The sequence below is a fragment of the Myxocyprinus asiaticus genome, chromosome 12 (assembly GCF_019703515.2).
Source record: "Myxocyprinus asiaticus isolate MX2 ecotype Aquarium Trade chromosome 12, UBuf_Myxa_2, whole genome shotgun sequence".
In the NCBI taxonomy this organism is placed as follows: domain Eukaryota; kingdom Metazoa; phylum Chordata; class Actinopteri; order Cypriniformes; family Catostomidae; genus Myxocyprinus; species Myxocyprinus asiaticus.
In genome coordinates this window covers 18,358,800-18,383,903 of record NC_059355.1, presented here as the reverse complement: position 1 = coordinate 18,383,903, position 25,104 = coordinate 18,358,800, and the positions used below count along the sequence as shown (strand labels likewise).

Here is a 25,104-nt window from a genome sequence, read left to right as displayed (position 1 = left end):
CAGAATCAACAATTAACCCCCACTATCACCCCACCCCCTCCTAATCCCCAACCCTGGCCCCCAACAACATCTCAGTGGTCGTACATGATTATAGACATATACAAAAAAATACAAATAAAAAATAAAACAAAAAATAATAATCACACAATGTCAGATATCTGCCCCATTTCTCCACAAACAAGTTCAATTTCCTCAGTCTTCTAAATGATCCTTCTTCAAAGGCCGCCACCCTCCCCATCTCCGAGCACCACTCCTGAAATGAGGGCACTCAAGCCTACCTCCATCCCCTTAAAAATATCTGTCTGGCGATCATGACACTGGTTAGGACCCAACTCTTTGTGTGTCTATTCTCAATATCGATGACCGCCCCATCACCCAAAATACAGAGTCTGGGGCAAAATGAAACCCGAGTGCCCAATACATCACACACAAATCTCTGAACCTTCAACCAAAACTCCTGGATCTTAACACCCCACCATAAGACATGGTTTATGTCTACATCCTCTTATTGGCATCGCCAGCAGATGGGTGTGTAGACCAAGCCTATGCAATCTAGAGAGGCTCCCATAGAATCGATGTAAAATCTTGAATTGCATAAGGCGCACCCTTGCGTCTCTAGATGCAGACTTGAAATTGTCTAGAATCCTAGCCCACTCTCCCTCCTTCAATACCAAGTTTAAATCTTTCTCACATAATCTCTTGAGAGAAGTTGAAGCTCCGTCCCCCAGACTCTGAATTAGCAGGGAGTAATACACTGATGCCTCATGACCTTTTCAAAAAGCAGTAATCACCACTCCCCAGAGTATCTGCTGCTTTAGAGAGGTGTATGCTCCTCCCAAAAATAGTACAGAGCAGGTGGTGCAGCTGTAAATACCTAAAGAATTGAGATCTGGGAATTCCAAAATGTTGAACCAAATTTTCAAAGGATCTCAACACTCCACTCTCATATAGGACACCGAGTGTAGTAACCCCCCCTCACAATCCACTCTGAGCAGCAAAAAGGGAACTTATTAATACATAATTTGGGGTTCAGCCATAAGCTCATGGCAACATTTATTTAAATGTCCAAATTAAACACTCTGGACAATTTTGTCCATACCGAGTGCAAATGCAAGATCACGGGGTGTAATTTAACTTCTCCGGTTAGTTTAATAGAAAGGCTTTGCAATGGCGAAATAGGGGCAAGAAGTTCCTGTTCAATACAAAAGGAGGGGCTCTCTCAGGTGGAAGCGACCAATGAGCCAAATGTCTGAGACCGAATGCATAATAATAAAACTAAATCTTGGGTAGGCCTAGCCGACCTTTGTCAATCAGCCTATGCAGCTTACTGAAATGTAATCTGGGAAGTTTCCCAATCCAAATGAAGGAATTCTCTATGCTATCAAGTTGCTTGAAATAAGAGAGGGGGACTTTATAGGGAGAGACTGTAGCAGGTAGTTGAATTTTGGAATACAATTCATTTTAATAACATTAATTATCCAATCACAGATAAATGTCATGAAGCCCACCTGCACACATCGCTCGAAAACCTTTTTATTAAAGGGCCAAAATTATAAGAATCACACAAATTTGCTGGTAATAAAAATACCTAAATACTTAATGCCCTGTTTGGGCCACTGAAAGGCGCCCAGCTGAAAAGCCATTATTGTGCTGTATGCTGTCAGAGCCAAAGCTTAGGATTTAGACTAATTAACTCTGTATCCCGAGAATTTAGAAAAGGAATTAATAATTCTGTGGAGGCAAGGCATAGATCTAGTAGGTTCAGCGACAAATAATAAAATACCATCTGCGTAAAGCAGAAGATTATACACCACACCTCCCGCCATCACCCCTGGAAAATCATCCTCCTTTCTTATCGCGGCTGCTAATGGTTCCAGGGCAAGACAGAACAATAATGGGGAAAGAGGGCAACCCTGCCTGGTGCCCCTATCCAGAGTAAAATAATCTGAAATTAATTCATTTGTTTGTACCGCCGCTACCGGGTGAATATAAAGTAACTTAATCCATCTAATAAATGTACGCTCAATCCCATACATTTCCAAAATCTTAAAAAGATAATCCCATTCTACCATATCAAATGCTTTTTTGGCATCAAGTGAGATGGCAGCGACCAGAGTCTGATCATTCACCACTGACCACATGATATTGATGAAACGCCTAATGTTATCAGAAGAGCTGCGGCCCCGAATAAATCCCACCTGATCTAAATGTATAAGAGATGTCATAACTTTACTTAATCGATTAGCCAGGATTTTTGACAATATTTTAACGTCTAGCTGGATCAGGGAAACTGGATGGTAACTCTTACACGCTTGGCTCTTTGTCCTAGTTAAGAATCAGACTGATCCGGGCTTGCATCATGGTTGGCAGAAGCTTTCCATTCTTTAATGATTCCGTATAAACTTCTAGCAAAAGTGGAGCCAATTCTGTAGCATAAGATCTAAAAAACTCAGCAGCAAAGCCATCTGGCCCCAGAGCAAGGCCTTAATTACCTCACCAAGCTTCTCCAAGGTTATCTCAGAATCAAGAGAATTTTTTTGCTTAGTCATCAATTTAGGGAGTTCTAATGGTTCCACAAAGTTTGTAATATCTTCATCAATAGATGAAGACGTGGAACTATAAAGATCAAGATAGAATACTTTAAAAGCATTAATATCAATGGCCAAGGCAAAAATTTCACCACCAGCAGATTTCTCTGAGGGAATGGTAGAAAAAGACTCTCTGCTTTATATATCTAGCCAAAAGCTTCCCTGCTTTGTCCTCCGACTCAAAGTATGACTGTCTTGCCGTGAATAGCCAAAACTCCACCTTCCGCGACAAAATAGTATTGAAATACAGATATAATTGGGTCAATTCTCTGAGGTCATCAAATGACATTCGGTGCTTCAGATCTGCCTTGGCACTTTTAATATTCCCTTCCAGCTCCACAAGTTCTCGTACTTTAGATTTTTTGATGAATGAGGCATACTGTATGATCCGACCCCTATGAACCGCCTTTAGTGTCTCCCAAGCCACACCCACAGAGGATACTGAGGACCAGTTGGTCTCCATATAAACATTGATTTCAGCCTTTAACATTTGTTGGAAATCAGGATTTTGCAAAAGGGATACATTAAAGCGGCAACTATATTATTTATTTTTCTCCATATGTGGCAACACCTCTAAACTCACCGGGGCGTGATCTGAGACTAAGATGTTTCCGATTGAGCAGTCAACAACAGATGAAATGAGGGACTTAGATATATGTAAAAAAAAAAATCAATTCTAGAATAAATCTTATGAACTGATGAAAAGAATGTATAGTCCCTACCAGATGGGTTCAAAAGTCTCCAAATATCTGTAAGACGAATGTTCAGTGAGCCGGCTGTTACGTGATTGCAGCAGATGACCTAATCACTCCAATGTCCTGCAAAAAATACTCCACAAAACAAACTCCAGCCAATAGAAGGCATAAGCACAAAGAACGTGCAGATTCATCCACAACACTGTCCCGAAGGAGTGTTACTTCACAAAACAAACTCCAGCCGCTAGGCAGAACCAGCACAAAAACAAACAAAAAAGGCGCCCATTTTCCTCAGATGGTCAAGTGAATGTTCAATGAATTAGAACCACTCGGCTGCAACGCGAGCACCACACAATGACTTACTCATTTCATTGACTTTATGAAGGACAATCCTTGTTGGGGACAAGTAAATACTTTGCGGCCATCCATAGCATTTATTCTCAATTTGGCCAGGAACATCAGGGCAAAAGCGATCTTCCGTTGATGTAAGAGTTTCTTGCATTCCTTGAATCGATCACGTTTCTCTCTTTTCAAATTCGCAAAGTCTGGGAACAATAAAATGTTGTGGTTCTTCCAAGAAAGCCTTCCTTTACTCCTCGCCTCGCGTAATACAAGATCTTTATCGGATGATCTCAAATTTGGCCAGAACTGATCGGGGCCTGTCTCCCTCAGCGGATCACTGAGCCGGAACCCTGTGAGCTAGCTCAATTTCCAGTTTATGGCCTGTTATGTCGAGCAGACTCAGAAAGAGTCCATCCAGAAATTCCACCATATTCTGACCCTCTGATCACTCAGGAATTCCAACAATTCGGACATTGTTTTGCCGGTTCCGATTCTCAAGGTCCTCCAACTTTTCCCAAACGCGTTCCAAGTCCGCCTTGGTCGCTAGCGGATTAGCAGCTAATTCCCTCTCCGATGACTCCAGATAGTTGATCCGTTTCTCAACATCCGACACTCTTGTAACCATTTCGTCTCCATGGCAGTGATCAATCGACGTATTACAGCAAGATCCTCCAAGTCAGCAATGACCTTCATCAGCATTGCCGTCATGTTCAACAGTTGACGCTGGATCTCTTTCACCTCACTGGCCAAATTGAGTTCCGGGCTTCCGGCCTGTTACTCAGGGGCTTCAGCTTGAGCACGTAAGTGTCTTTTAATGTCTCCAGAGCCCGAGGATTTTGAATTCTTTGACATATTGTCTTCATAGAACAGTTATGGAACAGGGTGTATCGAATCTCACCAGTTTATGACACAAAAAGTATTAAAACTAGCGCCGTTCACACGTCCGACCCTTGCATGATGCCACGCGACTATCAAGGATATCTTTTTTTAAACGTCTCATTTATATTTTAAAACACTAGTGGTTAGGTTCAGGCAAAAATGTTAGGTTAGGGAGGTATGTTTTTTAAAAAAAAATTATTATCTAAAATTCACCTTAAAAACGCGTCTGAATACGACACCATTTTACTTGCTTTTGGCTCCCCCAGCTGGCCATTTCACTGAAAACCTTGAGGCAAACTTGATATGCAGCACGTAAATTTTGAATTGAAAAAACCTTGTCATGTTCACAAGAATTTCATGAGACCAGGCTGCATATTTAGGCATATATAAATATTTGTTTTCAAAGTTGATGGGCCATGAGACCTTGCAGCCCAGAGTCCCCCCGGGCCCCTTGGCACTGGCCCCATTGACCCAGTCCGAAATTCACCTATGCTCTGTCTTTCCTGCACTCGGTTCCATTATCTCACAGGAGACAGATGACGTGAGCTCCGCTGACTTCTCTCATTGGTAGTCGCAGCACGATATTACTCCACATTTGCATAAAGTTAAACTTTTGTCAACTTTGCTGCATCTCTACACGTCCACATCCTGTCGCTCATGGTCACCATCGCACACGTCACCGGAAGTCGCCAGCTGTCGTTGAAAATGTATTTTCAACGTGGAAATAAAAAGTCTAAAGTGAGTGAGTTATAACTGAAAGTAAATGTTCTCGCGGTGATCGGAAGGGAGCAGTGAAGTTCGGGCAGCACAGAGAAGGTTTTGATTCAGGTAAGGGCTGGATCTAGTGCATGCTCCTGCTCCTATTCTCCACTTTATCCAGTGAGGCAGCCCACATCCTGGTCAATCCTGGAAAATCCCTGTATTGTTAAAGCTGAAGTATGTCATTTCTGCACCACTAGCTCTATCAAATGGAATTGCAAAAATTAACTTTGTTTTCAAAACAGGTTTCTGAATACGCTCCCGTCTGCCATTGGTCAAACAAAGTGATAGTTCCGGTCTAAGCGGGCAGATCAAAACAAAGAGCAAGTTTCATAGCGCCACAGCAAGACAGTGCTTAAAGTTTGAAAAAATTAACCTATGAATGGCTTACTTATAGTTGTCTCTGCATATTAAGCTTGTATAGAAGAAAGGATTTTAAAAGAAAAAGTTACATACTTCAGCTTTAAAGATTCACTCATTATTTACTTCTAAAGAAATTAATCGTAATTTTGATACATATGTATAAAAATCATGACCAGTCATGTGAGATGAAGAGTTCAGTCATAGTTCAGTATTGTAACCTTATAAAAGCTCTTTTATTCTACATGGGGCAGGGGTGCCTCATGGGGGCAGCCATATTAGCATCACATGACCATCTGAAAACTACTTGCTTGATCTCAGTAACTGCCCTATTATTGGACACTTTCTTTCATGGATTAAATTAATCCTGGCTTACTGTGCATACTGAATTTCTAAAATGGCACTGGTAACTGAAAACTACTGTGTTTGAACCTTTTGGTGACCCCAGGTACATTTTTAAAATATCCCAAAAAACTCATGACTCTACCATTTTAACCCGCAACTAAATTTTCAAATAGCCCTGTTGGGAGTGAAAACCACCATGCTGTCACCACTGTGTCTGGTTTGTGTACAGCCTTCTCTACATGCATCATGCATGTGGAAGTGTGTGAATAATCTTCTCACTTGAGACTGTGGATGTCAAGACTTATAGTGCATAAGAACTTCTCACCCAAAGTAATCGTATCGCTTCAGAAGAAATTGATAAACCACTTGAATCATATGGATTACTTTTATTCTGCCTTTATGTCCTTTTTGAAGCTTGAAAGTTTTGGACCCCATTGACTTGCATTGTATGGACAAAAACACCTCATATATTCTTCAGAATATCTTTGTTTTTATTCTGCTGAAGAAAGTAAGTCAAACAGATTTAAAACAGCATGAGGATTGAGTAAATGAGGATAGAATTATAATATTTCAGTGAACCAACAAAATGCCTTGCACACCAACCAAAACACAATGCATTACACTTACTATGTCAGAAGAAAACACTGTTTGTCTTGATTTCTGGACGGTTAGAAGGCAAAAGAGTAACAGTCACCTCACTGGCTTATCTTCAGTCTTCCTGCTAAATACACAAAGAAATAGTTATGGCCAGAACAGTCACCTCTTACACAATGTATTAAGAATGTTGAAAGAGTTCAAATTGACAGTAGTTCACTCCAGATAACAAAATAGAGACCTTTTCAGAATCAGGATAATTGCGTTTTTATGACACAACCAATAACAAAACACAGAAAGGTCAATTCTCTGTTCACATAGGAAGGCGGCCAGATAAAAGCTCTTATGATTCAGCAGTATCAGTTCTTCCTAGACAAACTCTTCATAAGGATATGCAAATTTTTACTCTGGAGGGTGGGGGTGGGGTTTAAAAGAACAGCAAAAGCTAAAAAGTCACTAAAAAAGGTGAATAGTTGGTATTGAAGAAATGGCGAACAGTTAGGCTACAGCACGTAAAATATGCATGTTCCCTTAAATACATTTATTCCAAGATTTCAGGTTACATTTATTTGTTATTTGCCAACTACCTAAATAAACTGTTGACAAAGGGACAAATGAAACAAGAAAAGAAGATGCATATCAGATATCCATTATTAACGGATCAACAGTTTGGTACCAGGCCAAAGAGCTTAAAACTAAAGTTTTTGATAAATATCTCAATGATATTTAATGAAATCATTTACATGGGTAGTTCTTCCAAAATCCAAGAAAAATATCAGGGATTTTTGCATTGTCAAGCTGCAGTCTTCATTTCTCTGTCCAATTTTACATGTCACTATGCACAATGGAATTAGTGAAGAAAGGACATCAGCTGAGGAATTGACGTACACATTTCGCAGGTTACATGTTGTGTCATCGTAGAGCACTGAAGAAGTCAGCTAAGTAGCTTCTCAACAGTGAGACACACACAACATGGAAAACTTTATAGCCACGTGCATTTCTTACATTCTTTATGCATTGATTTTGGTGCAGATGATATGTACTTTATCCGTTGTGATTATGGTGATGTCCGAAGGCACAAGACAACACATTTTGCTCTTGGATTGTTCTAAATCTACAAGCTCTGCTTTGCTTCATTTTCATCATTAAAAACTCTGTGTGAAGACATTATAACATTTAGACTGAGGAGAGATATCGTGAATAAACAGACGATTTAGAAAATATATGGTTTGTCTATATTTTCATAGCGATCACTAGAATCAGTTTGTTGTCTGAATACTTGAAACAGTTCTGTATCTGAGGGCCTACCTGTCATTTGCTTCAGGCTACATATTCAAAATCACGCTTTCTGCCTCATTCTTTAAATGGAAACCACATGGGATCAGTAAAAGAAGCTGTTATAACCACTCGATGATGACTGAAAGATGTATGCAGTAGATAATGCGTAATTTTTAATGTTTACATACTGCATTCATGGCTCTAATGCCAATGCAAGTGTGCTAACCATGGCCATAGTATGCACCTGTTACCCTCTTTAATTGTATTTTATGATGGAATTTGTGAAAATAGTCAACATAAGATTATGAAAAAGTTATATATTGTTTTTTTTGTTTTTTTAATAAAGACAGACAATTTATATTACTGAAAAGGAAAAGGGAGGGAGAAGGGAGAACAATCATACTACCCACGCTATAAGATTGCTTCAAACTGAAATTCCAATAAAAGTGACTTAAAGGTTAGGGTTCAAAATAAACATTATTTTTGAGCCACACACCTTTCAGCCCTCCAAAGCTCTCACAGTGGATAGTAAATCTTTGAAGAGAAAAGGACATAAAGATGATCACTTCTGAATTAAACACACACGTGTTGTTGTTGCTCTTCTTCTTCTCTGCTTTGTGTTGCGTTTGACTTCCGGGTTAAATACACGTCGCGCAGCACCTCTGTTTCTTAGAGCATACGCATAATGCCGAGGCCTATTCCAGTCTGATTGGCGTGTATCCATGCTGGACGGAACCAATCTACAATCGCATTATCTAAGTCTGTTAGTTTGATTTTGCAAAAACCAGACTGGCACGATTTCAATCGGACTAATACTTTTACACGACACCTTAAAAAGATGGTTTATTGCTTTAATCCGACTGAAATTGAACTTTTAAAGTGCATGTAAATGCACTCAATGGTTTGTTTAATTTTTGAATTAGTAATCCTGCCCTACTAAACTTTTAGGTTTGATAATGGTGATCCAACTCTCCACTTAAACTAATTCACTCTATGTTCAATGGAAGAGCAAGTGGAAAGCCCTGCATACATTCCTCAGCTCTCCTTAAGCTAAAGGATTTGAAGAGTGGTATAACTGTGTCAAAGAACAGCAAGAAAGTAATTGATTGTCTGTCAGTCTTTGAAGATATGGCATGATTGGTCAGCTTTGGAGGGAAAAGGATATTATGGGCACATTAAAAACAAACCTCTAGTGAATGATCAGAGATCTGAAGCAGCTACTGTGATCAAATCCCTGTATTCCAGTAAACATCTTGATTTACTTTTTACAAGTAAAAACATGTTAAAAGCATCATCTAACATGTTGTCCACCAAGCTTCTGAGGACAACATGTGGGCATGCGAATGGCACTAAATCGTGCAAGAACACACAAAAATAATTAAGCATATTTTTAAGATTTATACATATAAATTTCATGCAACATTTCCATCAAACTGAATTGTGTAATCTTTAACCAAATTAAAATAATAAAACATCATTTTTATTTTGTCATATATTTCTCAATTCAATTTAATGGAAACTTGCTATGAAACTGAAATGCGTAATTCTTGAAAAATATATTTGAGTGAATGATAATTTGTGCTTTTGAATTCAGGGTTCAGTCTGTTCTGTTATATGAACATCAGGGTCATGTGATTCACTCTTCCACAGGTGTTTGTGGTCTAACATAATGTTTCTGAACGCTTCATGTTTGTTAAAATAGTTACAAGTACTTTGAATTGTTTACACAGTGCTATAGCTAAAGGGATAGATCACCCAAAAATGAAAATATGTATGACATCTTTCTTCTACAGAACACAAATGAAGATTTTTTTAGAATAATATCTCAGCTCTGTAGGTCCATACAATGTAAGTAATTGGTGGCCAGAACTTTGAATCTCCAAATATCACATAAAGTCATCATAAAAGTAATCCATATGACTCCAGAGGTTTAATCCATCTCTTCGGAAGTGATATAATAGGTGTGGGTGAAAAACAAATTAATATTTAAGAGCCTACAATAAATCTCCACCTTTGACCAGCGCCGACTAGTAGGTGACAATATGCACAAAGAATGCGAATTGCCAAAAAGACAAAAGAAGAATGTGGAACTGAAAGTGGAGATTGATGGTAAAAAAAAAAAAAAAAAAAAAAAAAGGGCTTAAATATTGATCTGTTTCTCACAAACACCTGTCATATCGCTTCAGAAGACATGGATTTCACCACTGGAGTCTTATGGATTACTTTTATGCAGACTTTGTGATTTTTGGAGATTCAAAGTTCTGGCCACCATTCACTTGCATTTATGGACCTACAGAGCTGAGGTATTCTTCTAAAAATCTTTGTGTTCTGCAGAAGAAAGAAAGTCATACATATCCAGAATGGCATGCGGGTGAGTAAATGATGAGAACATTTTCATTTTGTGTGAACTATACTTTCAACGCACAATACACAGGCTCATAAATTGACCATTTATTTTGAGATGGGAGCTGTAGTTTTGTTTGGGTCAGGGTGAAACTTCAGTTCATGATGTAGCCCTTATGTGATGTTATATTGTATTTACTTTATTGTTAATTAATTTAATAAGCATTAGTAACTGACGCCTCTGTTACATTGTATCATCTGAAACTGGCTTAGTTCCTATTTCATAACAGTTTCCTGAACATTAAGCAATTCGCAAAAGAATCAAGTCGCTCGAATCTCACGCAGGCATTTATATGAAATACTTTTGGCCTTTTACAAAAATTAGCTATCAGATAACTGTGGTAGGACTACAGAGCCACTGTTCCGCCTACTGCTCGTTTATCTTTAGACTATACTTGGTGTTTTATCTTTAAATTTTTATATATATATATATATATATATATATATATATATATATATATATATATACACACACACACACACACACACACACATTCTTACTGTCTGAGGTGATTTAAATATCTGTATTCGACTCGTGCAAGTAGCTAGTCTGATTTATACAATAAATGTGTATTTTTCGGGTGCGTGTGCCCTCGAACGTGTGTATTATCCAGTAAGCATATCACATGCACTGATGAAATTCACATATTTAAAATATGGACACGGTTTCTCATTCAAACCCGGTAACAAGTTCAGTTACTATTGTCTCACCTTACAGGTCAATGTGTGCACGTCCACCAAAAGCTCTCCATTGACCTTAGACAATAGTCTGTGCCATGGGTTCCAACACTCCACGAGTTTCGCTTTTCTTTCATTCACTCCTTTTTGAGAAAACAGGAGACATCCGGATCTTTCGGGACTAACTTGAGAGAAGTTCACCTTTAGAAAAGTAACTAAACGCTGTAAAGTGATGCGTGTTGTAAGTTGTTACTTAAATGGTGTTTTTGAAAAGAGAAAGAGCGATATGAGGAAGCCCGGGTTCATTTCTGTCTTCCTGCTGCGCTTTCCTACATGCCGTCGGGTGGGAAACTGGGAGAGTTCCCTGCTCATCAAATACAACCCGTTGATGTGTCACCTTACAGACTGTCTGGTACTTTTAGATATTTTAGAAGATATTAACGTGAATGAATGGATGGATAAATATGTTCAATATGGTAGTTTCTTCAAAACTAAAGAGAAAGGCAATGGTAAAATTGTTCGTTTGTGAATAAAATAATTTCCGCAATGAATAAAAACCAGCACAATCCATTAAAATAGGCTTTTGAGACAGCGGACTCTGGCAAGACATAATGTTGGTTTTTCGACTGTTGCACTGGTAAAATTTCATAGAACAGTAGAGAACATATTGGTCTTTGTGGAATACATAACCTGTGTAGCCTAAAGTAACTACATTTCTAATCATTTTTAAGATCTCTCAGAATCCCTCAAAGAATAAATACCTTGCGATTCTACATGGCCTACACATAAAACCTTGCTATAGCCTAGCCTAGACTTTTGGTTACGTGTATGAATTCAATGCCACATCAGAGCCCCCGACCTTAAACTTTGCCATTATCATGACTATAAGTAAGCCATTCTTAGAAAACCAAGAAAACCATTTTCTTGAAAACTGTAAGCATTCTTTCTCCCTGGTGCTTTAAAAAAAAATCCTGTTTCTTTAAAGCGACCCACTTACACCCATCCTAATAACCAATGGCGTGAGTTGGTGGCGGGACTATATCTTTCGGGGTTGGGTATTCAGAAAACAAAGTTTATTTTTCCAATTCCGCTTGGTGGCGCTATTGATGCACTAATGACTTCAGCTTAAACATACTATATCGAATTTGACATTATTACTATTTAATTCTGCTTTCTAAAGGCTGGTAATTATGAAATTATTTGAGTTAGTTTCTTCTCATCAATCTCACCTGAGTTTTGCTAGCATGGGTTGAATGGTAATATTTCCTGTAAAGCTGTTTTGGAACAAATGTTTTTGTGAAAAAACACTATATAAATTAATGAGTTTACTTTAAAAGATTTCCCTTTTTATACATGTAGCATTTCTCTTATAGGCTATGTTTAGAAAAAAGATACACAGTCAACTTACAATACAAAGTAAATATTTTCAATATACTTGATATATTTTGGCTTTAGTACAATGACAATATTCTTGTTAATTATTTAATTTTGCAAACAACATGTCTGTCACTTGTTTTTCTTGCACAGTAAAAATGGGTCTTTATTCAAGAAAATAAATAGCTGCCTTTATATTTTAGGGAGGGGGTCCCTCGCAAGGTGATCATCATATTTAGGGGTCCTTGGCATCAAGAGGTTTAAAAACCCGTAGTCTAGAGGTGTGCCCATCTCTTCAGTCATCACCGCAACACTTCTCTGTTCCAAAACCTAGTGAGCTGCATTTTAAGGCGAACTCATGATGCAAAGTTTGTTGCAAAAGGTACAGCCTATCTAAAATGCCTCAATTTGGCATGTACAGTATCCTTCGCAGAAGGCTTTGCAACAAGCTCAGTGATAAAGGGGGCTAAACCCTAACCCTGATTGTAAATATGATGATATCGAAAAAGTAAAAAGTACTGATAACATTTTTTACTCAGTCTAATTATAACAATGATTATTTGACCCAGTATGTGTATTTTTTGTTTGTAAGAGTATCACATTGTTAATTTAAAAAAAATGTGCTACTATCAGACTTGGAATCAATTGTGAGTCGAGTCACTTGTGCACTCTATGTGCGGACTGCTATTTGTATAGCTTGCGGAGTTGCTTTCAGATCAGTCAATTATGAGTCAGTTAGCTGCTTTAGGAGGCTGCTGCCTAGGTGGTAGGCAGTAGACAGCAAGGCATTCCCTATGTTTTGGAACATAGCTATTGTTTTCCATAAGAATCTGTGAATTCTGAACTTCTACATACTTTCAATGGTAGTTGGCTGTTAAATAAAGCCACATGATTTTTATTAATTTAATGTACAGGCCGTGTCCAGTTCACAGTTACCTTTAGACTGTATCAGTTTCCACAAAAATAACCAATCACCCTAAACTAATTTGTTCCACTGGCTTTGATTTAATATAAGTACCATTCCAGATGTTTTGTGCATACTGTAGTTTTATTGGAAACTTCTTTATTAAAACTGCTCTGCTTGGATGTGACCCTCTATTAAAGAAAGCAGAGCCTCCAAAGTTTATAATTATCATGTTTATTTTATATAACGCCTTTTGCCAAGTCAAGGTCTCTTTACAATTAAAAAAGAAAACAAACAAAATAAATTAAGATACAGGTGAGAACAAAGATAAATTAAGTTACAGATCAGAAAGACAGGTTATGAAAAGGTGAAGTCAGAGATGGTGGAGAAGTCACGGAGGGATTGTGGTAGAGGGTTCCATAATTTGGGGACTCTAAATGCCTTGCCACCAAGTGATGTCAGTTTAAAATGGGGAGTAACCAGTGAACCAGAGCCAGGCGACCTGAGTGTGTGAACCGGGGAGTAACGATGGAAGTCAGTGATGTACTGGGGAGAAAGACCATGAAGAGCTTTGAAGGTGATGAGAATTTAATATTGTATTAGATAAGAGACAGGTAGCCAGTGAAGGGTATGGAGAATAGGGGTAATGTGAGAAAACGTTTTGGAATATGTGAGGATCCTGGCTGCAGAGATTTGAAAATATTGGAGTTTGTGGAGTAATTTCTTTGGGAGACCGGGAAGAGAGCTTTACAGTAATTAGGGCGTGAGGTGATGAAGGCATGAACAAGGATCTCGCCATCTTTGGAACGGAGGATGGGACAGAGCCTAGCAATGCTGCCAAATGGCCAACTTCCATCAAAGGTAGATCAACCCAGGAAACTTGTCAATAATAAGTTTAAAATGTCTGTCTTGAGTTACTCGCCCAAATTCATTTTACCAGATGGAGCTTGGCATTTCATACCCAGCATTCATACCCAGTTCAGGCTTTGCAGAAAAATATACCATGACCTCAGAGGCCTACCCCTCTGCTTCAGACAACCCAATAGCAGATGATTACAGAAATGTAGACTTTGCTTTCTTTACACAAATACACAGAGAGAATTTATCTGTAGAGTTAACACTTATATTGGCAGGCAAACCCAGCCGGCAGACTTCTTACCCTTGCACCTGAATTAGACACAGAAGCCCAGTCAATACATGTGAGGGGTGACTGTAGATGTGACCACCTCAATAAAGTGGTGCTCGACTGTCATCTTGCCATCTAGAAACAGATCTTCCAGGACTATGACCGTTGATGCTTCCGCCCAAGCAGTATTATTGCTGAGCTGCATAAAAGATTTTGGATTCCCCAGGGAAGAGAAGCTTCCTACAAACACCACCGTGGTTGCAGTCAATGTCGCAAACAGAAGAGAAGATAACATTTCTCCTACTTGCACCGTAACTCTGCTTTACTCTTATTTCCCTGACCTATTCCTGTGGGTTAATCAGCTGTATTTTCAGAAAAAAAAAATCATCATCAACCTCCTCCTCAGACTGAAATATTCAAAATCACATCAACTTTATGCATCCATGAGACTAAACCCCATTCAGCTGGCAAATAATTATAGAAATATTAAGCAATATTATCTATTTAAGGTCACAAATTAGGTCTCCATTTCCACTCTATATTTTGTTATGTTGTTGTATAAATTAAAATAAAATTAAAGCACTTACAGCACATATAATTCTACATTACAAGTTTGTATATCATGTTTTTTTTATGTACTCATTTTATTATTTGTCTCATCTGTTTAAGTTTTATTCTTTGTAAAATTTGCAAATCCTTTTGCCAAATGGCAAAACATTTGAATTGAACTGAAAAATAAAACAATTATTTACACAAATTTAAATGAGTTTTTATTTAAGTTCAATTAGAAACTAAAATTTACAATACCAACAAGCATATTTTAAAGGTACTTGGCTATTTAAACAGCACTCTAAAGGTAAATTTACTTTTATTAATGTAAAGTTGAAATAAGAAAAGTCAGAGATCAGAATACACCTAAGTGTAAATCAGTGTACTAACTGTACTAATACTTGGTTCATAGTCAGAGTGAAAAAGGCTAAAATTAAAATATTACTGTTTGAGGGTGTGGTTAAGGCATAATTTTAGAGGCTGTGTATGTCTGACCCTCAAATTGTTCATTCTTCAGTCAATAATCATTTTAAAGTCTCAGGTTATCCACACAGTGCTTTTAAATTCACGTTTAGTGAGTGAGGATTTTAGCATATACCCCTCTAATTCAACTTGTTTGATTGTAAAGCATCAGGGGTATATTTATTTTAACATCATCCTTTGGAGAGACAAACGCAAACTGAGCTAATATTTTGCGAGCAGGTAGGAATCTATACAATTACATAAAGTATTGAAAGTGGATACACATTAAATTATCATTAATTTTAAGTGCCTAGAAAAGGCAATCATGACATACTGGTCTAAATAATTAAATTGCAGACTGAAATCATCACAAATATATTGAAGAAAAAAAACAATCTCTTCTCTGACAGCAGCATCTCTTCATGGGGACTCTTCTAGAAGCCCAGGAAACCCACATGTTGAGAGATAAGCTGATCTCCAGATAGGGTTAACAGTTTTAGTTTTCTTGAACCAGCACTTTGCTTTCAGCCATAAATGCACTGACTGCTTACAATTTGGACTGTAGGGGCTTCAAGTACTTGTGGTAGGACTCATGCACCTTGAAGAGATAAATATAAGTAAGGTTTATTAAAATTCCTTGCCAAAGTGTGAACCAAGAAGACCTACGTACCATCTATTAGTACATATTACAGTGTGTTTTAACTGACAAAACACAATTTGCAAATTATTACACATACACAGGAAAATAACAGATATTAGATTTACTTCTAAAGTAAGACTTAACACATATCCTGACCTAGCTGACTCCTCACCTCTGTATGGTTGAGAGGAGATCTCTTGGCCCATTCAAACATGTGCTCATAGACGTTGCCATCATATCGCCCCAGAGCAGAATTCAGCATCTCATCACGGTAGTCAAAGGCATCAACCAGAGACACTGCATTGGGCCTTAATTCTGAGAGAAGACCCTTCAGCCTCTGAGAGATCTGAGCCAGCTGGGGAACACTTAGTAGACCAGCCTAACAAAGAAGAAAAACAGAATCAGGAACAGCTGTTCCTAGAACACATATGCTAAACAAGCAGCCTGTATTTATCAAGCATTGCAAAGTGCTGGTATAGAAACAGCCGCCTCCATGTCCAATGCTGAACTGCATATCTGTGGGGCAGAGGCACCCCTGTAAATCATGAGTTAGGGCCCTGCTCATGGTTACTAACATCATGCAAGTTTTTAGCAGGTGGTGAAATAGATTTCTATTGATTTCAGAGTGATGTAATATTTCACAATGATGTAAATGAGACAGAAGTGACTTCACAGCAAAGATTCTAGAATGGAGCTCTAAGGTTACTCCTAGATAGGCAACTTTAATGAGAATTTAGACGTGTTTACGAACAGACCGAAATCTAAGTCGTTATTCACTCTCAAATCAAATCACTGATCACCTCATGTATATAGCACCCAAATCAAATATGGCGGCACATCAATAACATTAAACCTCATTGGTTCTTATGTCATGACGTTTGAGGTTTGATGTTATTGATGTGTTGCCATATTTGCATGATTAATAAAAAGAGTAGAGAAGGTTATAGGCACATCGCTCCCTACCTCTTTGCAGGATATGTTTGTCAAAGTTTTGACAGGGTAAGAAAATTGTGTCTGATCTAGATCATGTCTTGCACAAAGAGTATGACCTAATGAATCTAGGAAGAAGGTATCAGTTACCACAGTGTAAGACAAGCAGATACAAGTTACCCATGGTGCCATTATCGACAAAGCTGTTGTGGCTAGGTGCACAAGATGGAGCCTGTGAGCTTTCGCCATATGAGTATGTGCATACTGAATAACATCACAAGGTGCGATCAGGGCTTTATTGTTGCTGTGAGAAGAGACTTGACTAAAACCAGCATGAGCGTGTTTACAAGTAAAGAAAGAGAGGAAAGTGGTCAATCAGCAAGAAGCTTCTCCCATTTAAAATTTCTCCCAATTTGGAATGCCCAATTCCCACTACTTAGTAGGTCCTTGTGGTGGCGCGGTTACTCACCTCAATCCGGGTGGCGGAGGACAAGTCTCAGTTGCCTCTGCTTCTAAGACAGTCAATCCGCTTATCTTATCACGTGGCTCGTTGTGCATGACACCATGGAGACTCCACATGTGGAGGCTCATGCTACTCTCCGCGATCTACGCACAACTTACCACGAAACCACTAATCGCGACCACAAAGAGGTTACCCCATGTGACTCTACCCTCCCTAGCAACCGGGCCAATTTGGTTGCTTAAGAGACCTGGCTGGAGTCACTCAGCACACCCTGGATTTGAACTCGCGACTCCAGGTGTGGTAGCCAGCGTCAATACTCACTGAGCTACCCAGACCCCCGATAACATCCTTCTTAAATTGTTGCATGCCTCTGCCAGAAGCAAGGAGCTGACCAATGGTATGAAGTAAATAATGTTAAAATTGTGGGTTTACAATAAGTTCTATATACAGCATGCAATATAAATAATAATGAATAATACTTTTACAGCATTTATTATTCTTGATTAATGTTCATATACATTTACAATACATTTTTAACATTTCAAATTGGATACATTAACATGAGGCAATACACTATGAACGAACAGTAATTAACAATGAACAATAGTATATTTCAATAAAACATTAACTTAGATTAATGCTGTAAAAATATATTTATTGATAGTTCATGCATTAAAATGCATTAACTAATGTTTACGAATTGAACTTTATTGTAAAGTGTTGTCAAAAAGTAACTAAAGTTGCATATGTGTAGTCATAAGTAAGGCGTTAACAGACATTGCAACTTTATAAAACTTGTTGGTTGTCCAGCAGAGGATTTCTATGACATTATTTACCCTGCAGTTGTACATCCAACTTAAAATTGAATATCTTACTGAATCTGTATCCAAGCCTAGCATTATTTATTCATGTTCACAGAAACTAGATAAGCTACTGTTGTTTCTGATGTTTATTTCTATGGTTATTATTCGATGTAGCTGCATTCTTACTGTAACATGTTGAAATGTTGTTTATCGTTTTATTCTAACTGTTAAGAGACATTTGTTGTGTTATGCATTTGACTGGGTTGTAATGTCCTTCATTAAGAGTTGTTCCTGAATGTTTTGTGTATGTGGGTGTGCACACGGGAGAGACTGTGGGCTGAAGGGTTCACCACTGTTTCAAATGTGGTTCAACTGTTACAGAATGTACGGCGTGGCTATGGATGACAAAAGCCTTAAATAAACACACTGTTTATGAGACTGGCCTCATGTGTCTTCTTTGTGATGATAAACATCTCATATAAAATGCCATTTTCAGCTGTCTCTTGGCCTGTGCCCAACAAAACCAGAAGAGGCTATGTGCACACTCACTAAACCAGAAATCAAACATGGGGTCTTATGCAACTAGCCAGTTGAATAAAGAATGGTAGAAGTACTGCAAGGATTGAGGTTCTGAGGGTATATGTTGATTATGGTATTGTAGGCTGTTTTGTGTTGTAAGGATGTTGGTGGTATATGTTGTTTATGTTATTGTGTGTTTATAAGTAACAGCAAGAGATCTGAATATATGTCGAGTATGTTATCCTGTTTTTGTATGTAATAGCAACCTTAATGTCCATGGTAAATTTCTCCACAGAGACCAATAACTAACTAACTAACTAAATAAATCTTTGAATTGTGCACTGTATACAGGAGTTAATTAGATGATTTGATTTGAGAGTGAATAACAACATTTTCAGTCTGTTCATCACACAAAGCTTCATGAAGTCAAGTATGGCTTCAGAAGACTTGGAAAATAGTGTCGTATCTACTACTTTTACTGTGGTTTCATGGTGTTTTTGTCATTCATGGAGCTTGACAGCCCAGAGTCACTATTCATACTGATTTTATGGATTTTAAGACATGTGAAGACTTGTTTTCCACAGAAGAAAAAGTCATACATATTTGGGAGGTGAGGGTGAATAAATAATGACACAACTTAAATTTTTGTGTGAACAAACTACATCCTATTAAATGCAGCCAGTAGTCTAATTATTACCTGTTTATTCTCTTCCAAGAATATTTTGTTTTAAGCAACATTTTTAAACTGAATGTGTCTTATATGGTGTAACCTGCAAGAAGTCTCCAGAGTTCTGTTGAACTCCGTGAAGGGCATAAAGCAGAGCCAAAGTGTTGAGCACAGAGTGGATGGACGTATCCCCGATCTCACTCAGTTTAGAAGCAAACAACTTCACCACCACATAGTGACAATGGGCCTGTGGAGAGAGTGAAGAGGAATTCTGGTCAAAACACACAGCTCCAAACTACAATCATTTATTTACTGCTGACAGATAAACCCTCTCCATGCAGAATAAAACAGCTTGTATAAGGTTACTGATATGATTCTTCATCTCATGTGAGTGGTCAATTAGAACAGTTAACATCTGTTTAACATCAAAATTACTGATAATTTCTTTAGGAGTAAAACATTAGTGAGGTAAAAAAATACTGAGTGCTTGAATTTTGTTGATTTGAGAGTGACCATCTTGTGTGTGTGGACCATGTATGCCAGGTTGATAATCTCACTGGTAATCATTTATTAACACCAAGTAGGCTATTGTTCTGAAAGCAAAAAGCAACTAATATTAAAAGACACTGTATGTCATCTGCTCAACCGCACAGCGCAAGCAACGCAAAGCAGTCATGCTTAGTTGCGCGACACTCCACTGCAGCCTGCTCAAACTGATCTGCATTATTTCGTTCGTGAAAACGTTCTTGTTCACCTCCATACACTGACTCATATTTATCGTTTATTGAAGTCTCTACCTTTTGAAGCCAATGAGCTGTAGTTTGAAGCGTGAGACTGCTTTGGTGGTTTTTCTTGACTTTAACGACTGACTATATCATGAGCCAATAGTATTTGAATGCAGGCTGTGAAGGAGCATATCAATGGTTACACCAGCTGAACGAACTGAATAATCAAGTGGGTCATTTGAGTCTGAACGAGATGAGACGTTGCATTCTTAAACAAACTGAGTGCACTGGTAAACTCGTTCACAAACAAAATGAATGAATCACTCAAGTCATCTCGTTCGTGAACGAGGATCTGCTGACTGACTGAACTAGAGGGGGCATGTCGTTTGTTCAGTGTAGCATTTGAGTAATTGCGTTCGATAAGGAAAGGGGAGAAATGCATAAGTTTATCGATATGCGAAGACAAGTATATAGGTATGCACAAAACATAATCCCAATATATGAATTTGTAAAAATGTCTGAAGACCATACAGTTAAAATTACATGAACTACAAATGGAAATGTTGTCCTTTGTGCACAGTGTATGATATTTAGGCAAAAACGATTAAGGTTTTAAACTCTAATTTTAAAGTGTCTTCGTACATTGTAGACATGCAAATTCCATTTGTGCTGCATTGTCCTGCTTTAAAAGACTGACTGTAGCGCAAGCCAATAGCTTTAGAGTGTGGGCTGTGAAGGAGCATTTCACTGGTTTGACCCAGGGAACAATACACCTCTTCACTGAACCATTCGGTCATTTCAGTCTGAACGAGACATCTCGTTTGTGAACAAACTGAATGTACTGACACACTCGTGTCACTTCGTGAACTAAATTTATGAATCGGTAAGGCTGGGAATTACCACAGAATTGCCAAATATTTACTTGTTGATTTATATGTATTGCGATTTTTTTTTAAGAATTCTGATTTTGTAAGTATTGTGATTTGATGTTTTGATATATTAAGCTGAGTTAACTCCTTTTTCTCAGAAAGAAATGTGTATTGAAGAACAGTTGTGTCTGAAATGACACTTGTTTCACCCTATAAAACAGAATTTGCAGGTAAAAGGTAGGGATGTGCAAAACTACCAATTTATAACTACTAACTGACCATTCGGTGCATTGTCTGAGCTATTAGTTGTCTAATGAGTGTTAAGGAACCCATGAATAAGGCTCCATTATGTCTGTTACCCAATCAGTGTTTCATAGGGATATATGGATGATAAGCACAGCCATTTAACAAGGTAACTAACAGATATTCAACAATAAAAGAGGCTAAATAACTATACAGTGCTGTGAAAAAGTATTTGCCCCCATACTGATTTCTTCTGTTTTTGTGTATATCTCATACTAAGTTGTTCTAACAAAATCTAACATAAAACAAAGGCAATCTGAGTAAACACAAAATCCAGTTTTTAAAAGATAATGTTATTTACTGAAGCAAAAAAGATATCCAATATCAACTGGGCCTGTGTGAAAAAGTATTTGCCCCTTAGTTACTAAATCCCCAAATCTAGGAAACTGCATTCATAATGGGGTTCAGATGGACTAAGCACACCCAGGCCAGATTATTCCCAGCCCTGTTCAATCAATAAACACCTAAATATAACTTTTTCAGCAGCATGAATTCTGCTAAAAGTTCTCACCCAGTAACACACTATGCCAAAGTTGAAAGAAATTCCAGAAATTATGAGGAAAAAGGTGACTGAAATACATCAGTCTAGGAAGGGTTACAAAGCTATTTCAAAGGCTCTGGGACTCCAAAGAACCACAGTGGGAGCCATTATCTCCAAATGGAGAAAACTTGGCACAGTAGTGAACCTTCCCAGAAGTGACCGACCTTCCAAAATTCCTCCAAGAGCACAGTGACGACTCATCCAGGAAGTCACAAAAAAAGCCAAGGACAACATCCAAGGAACTACAGGCCTCTCTCACATCAATAAAGGTCATTGTTCATGACTCCATTAACAGAAAGACACTGGCCAAAAATGCCATCCATGGAAGAGTAGTGAGGCGAAAACCACTGCTAACCCACAAGAACATCAAGGCTCCTCTGAATTTTGCCAAAACACACCTTGATGATCCTAAAATTTTTGGGAGAATATTTTGTGGACTGATGAGTCGAAAGTGGAACTGTTTGGAAGACAGGAGTCCTGTAACATCTGGAGTAAATCAAACACAGAATTCCACAAAAAGAACATCATACCTATGCTCAAGCATGGTGATGGTAGTGTGATGGTGTGAGGATGCTTTGCTGCTTCAGGGCCAGGGTGACTTGCAATAATTAAGGGAAACATGAATTCTGCTCTCTACCAGAAAATCCTAAAGGAGAACGTCCGGTCATCAGTCTGTGAGCTGAAACTCAAGTGCAACTGGATTATGCAGCAAGACAATGATCCAAAGCATAGGAGTAAGTCCACCTCTGAATGTCTCAAAATAAGCTAAATTTAAGTTTTGGAGTGGCCTAGTCAAAGTCCTGACTTGAACCCGATTGACCTTAAATGGGCAGTTAATACTTGAAAACCCTCCAATGTGGCTGAACTAAACAGTTCTGCAAAGAAAAGTGGGCCAAAATTCCACCACAGTGTTGTGAAACATTGATCTCCAGTTACTGGAAGCATTTGGTTGCAGTTGTTCCAGCTAAAGGTGGCACAACCAGCTATTAAGTTTAAGGTTGTTTTCACACTACAGTCCTCTTTAAAAGAACCAAACTCAGACCTCTTTAAGTGACCAAAAAGTGGACTGAGTGAAAAAGGATCCAGTTCTCTTTGCGTTCACACTGTCTGAGACCTTGTAAGTGGGCTCAGATCTCTTTTTTGTCCACTTTTTGAATGCAGTTGCATTCACACTCTGTGTCATTTGTGGGACTGAACCTACTTCAAAAAATATAGTATTTATTATAATCATTATTATTAGGGCTATATTTAATGTTAAGAGTACAAAAAGCTCAACATATTAACTTATAAGATAATATAAACATGTTTAATGATCTCAAAATGAATAAGCTGCATAAAAACAGGTGTCTATATACAATAAAATTCATTTATTGATCTTTGGCATCAATGTTAAGTAATTCTGTATTATTACATATTTTTTATTCATTAAAAGAGAAAAGAAATGCAACAGAACTGAATGCGTTGTATTTTTATTAGGGCTGTCAGTAGATTAAAATTTGTAACCACAATTAATCTCATAATTTTTCCACAGTTAATCGCAATTAATCTCAGATTTTAAAAGTAGTAAAATTTTACTCTATATATACTTATTTCCTGTCATAATGCATTTATTTGTACTTTATAAAGAACAACACAACAGAACAAAACAATACAGTATGTAACAAAAATGCTTTATTAACATTTTCCAAACTCCACAGTATAAAGACAGAAATTCACTAAAATAGCTCCAATTCGAGTAACATTAAACTTTTCCCAAAGTCTAAGTGGGATGTTGACTGATTGAAAGAACTAGTACTCACTGCAATGCGCTTTAAACTTTCATATAATATTAATCAGTCGGCAGTCTGTTTTTTCTCTTTAGAAATGGAATGCACATGATTCATGTCAGGGCATCAAGCGCAGCGTTGAACTCCATATGAAAAGCACGTCTTGTTCTGCTTTTAGCGGTAGCACTTCCATTATAAAGATAATTCATCTGAACTGTCTGGTGATCATAAGCTGACACTTCTAAAGCTCAGCGGCAATGGGTAAAAAGTTGAAATTATGTGAAATTTGAGTGTCAACAGGGAGAAAAACTAGCAGCACAGCAGACTTGTAAGAATTTACATGCTTATTTGGTAAAATGCTGACTTACAAAAGACGCGTGAAAGACTTCAGTGAAGTCCCACAAAGTCCCTTCAGCATTAGTTTTAGAAGAGGTTCTTTCTCCAGCACTTGATCATCGGCACGGACTCACTGTTGTGTGTTTGTTTTTGGTGTGTATGTGAGAGTAATGGCCCCGCCCTCTAACGGTGTTTACAACTCACACGGAGCTGAATAATATGTCAGAATCTAATGTCAAATCTGTACATGCCTTAATCGCGATTAAGAAAAATTTACGCATTAAACATTTTAAATTAATCGCATGTGTTAAAGCGGTAACACTGACAGTACTACTTTTTATATTAAAAAAATACTGGATTTAAAGGCAAAATTTAACATTCAATCATGGTACATTAGTCTTATTAACGACAAACAATAAAATTAATCACAATTTACGTTTAATCTACTGACAGCCTCGGGTTACTTCCATTCATAGAATACAATAAATATCGTAATTTCTTAACTTTCATGTGGTTTCAAGGCGTCCGGTTAAACTCTTGAATCTTCATTTGTACAGAACACTAAAGAAAGTCCTTTGAGTTCGTTTCGTGTGCAGTTTACAATAGTTTTATATGCTTCTCCCTCTGTCATATCTATAGAAACAAAGCAAGCGACGCGTCGCGTCTCTCCCGTGCTAGCGTTGCCATTTCCTGAGTACTGGAACCTGTCAGGGCCAAACATGTTTGGCGTTACGCAACTGGGAAAATCAAGTGAGCCCAAAGCGCTTTTTGTTCACAATGCAAGTTATTAGTGAACCGAACCAAAGGCTGCAAGCAAACTGTACTCAGACCACCTCTCAAGATGGTCTCGGCTCGGTTCGCTTTTAACGGGTATGAGATCATTTGGCGTGTCCACATATGGGCCAAAAATTCCACAAACCGTGCTCAGACCCCTGAAACGGACCAAGTGTGAAAACACCCTAAGGGGGCAGTTAATTTTTCACATGGGGGATATAGGTGTTGGATAATTTTTTTGCTTCAATAAAAAAAAAAAGAAAAAAAAATTATATATATATATATATATATATATATATATATATATATATATATATATTTGAAAACTGTATTTTGTGTTTACTCAGGTTGCCTATGTTTTGTTATATCTCGTTTGAAGATCTAAAACAATTTGTATGAAAAATACACAAAAATAGAAGAAATCAGGAAGGG

General features: G+C 37.9%; 2 protein-coding genes across 6 annotated transcripts in view; both read right to left on the bottom strand.

Moving 5' to 3' along the window:
- The window catches only part of LOC127448998 (inactive rhomboid protein 2-like), a 156,750-nt gene extending 145,276 nt beyond the window's left edge, over positions 1-11,474 (bottom strand). Inside the window, exons 1-2 of one of the 3 annotated variants that reach the window (XM_051712039.1) lie at positions 10,955-11,474; positions 6,596-6,689 (exon numbers count right to left, since the gene is read on the bottom strand). The gene's annotated coding sequence lies outside the window, so the exon portion shown is untranslated. The remainder of the gene's footprint in view (positions 1-6,595; positions 6,690-10,954) is intronic. The other 2 variants (XM_051712040.1, XM_051712041.1) reach the window with 2 other exon arrangements.
- Positions 11,475-15,069: 3,595 nt separating this feature from the next.
- acox1 (acyl-CoA oxidase 1, palmitoyl) overlaps positions 15,070-25,104 on the bottom strand; it is a 49,304-nt gene continuing 39,269 nt past the window's right edge. For all 3 annotated transcript variants that reach the window (XM_051712061.1, XM_051712060.1, XM_051712062.1), the window contains 3 exons: positions 19,462-19,605; positions 16,149-16,355; positions 15,070-15,934 (listed from right to left, as the gene is read on the bottom strand). In XM_051712061.1, the coding sequence (XP_051568021.1) occupies positions 15,884-15,934; positions 16,149-16,355; positions 19,462-19,605 (402 nt within the window). In that variant the 3' untranslated portion in view covers positions 15,070-15,883. The remainder of the gene's footprint in view (positions 15,935-16,148; positions 16,356-19,461; positions 19,606-25,104) is intronic.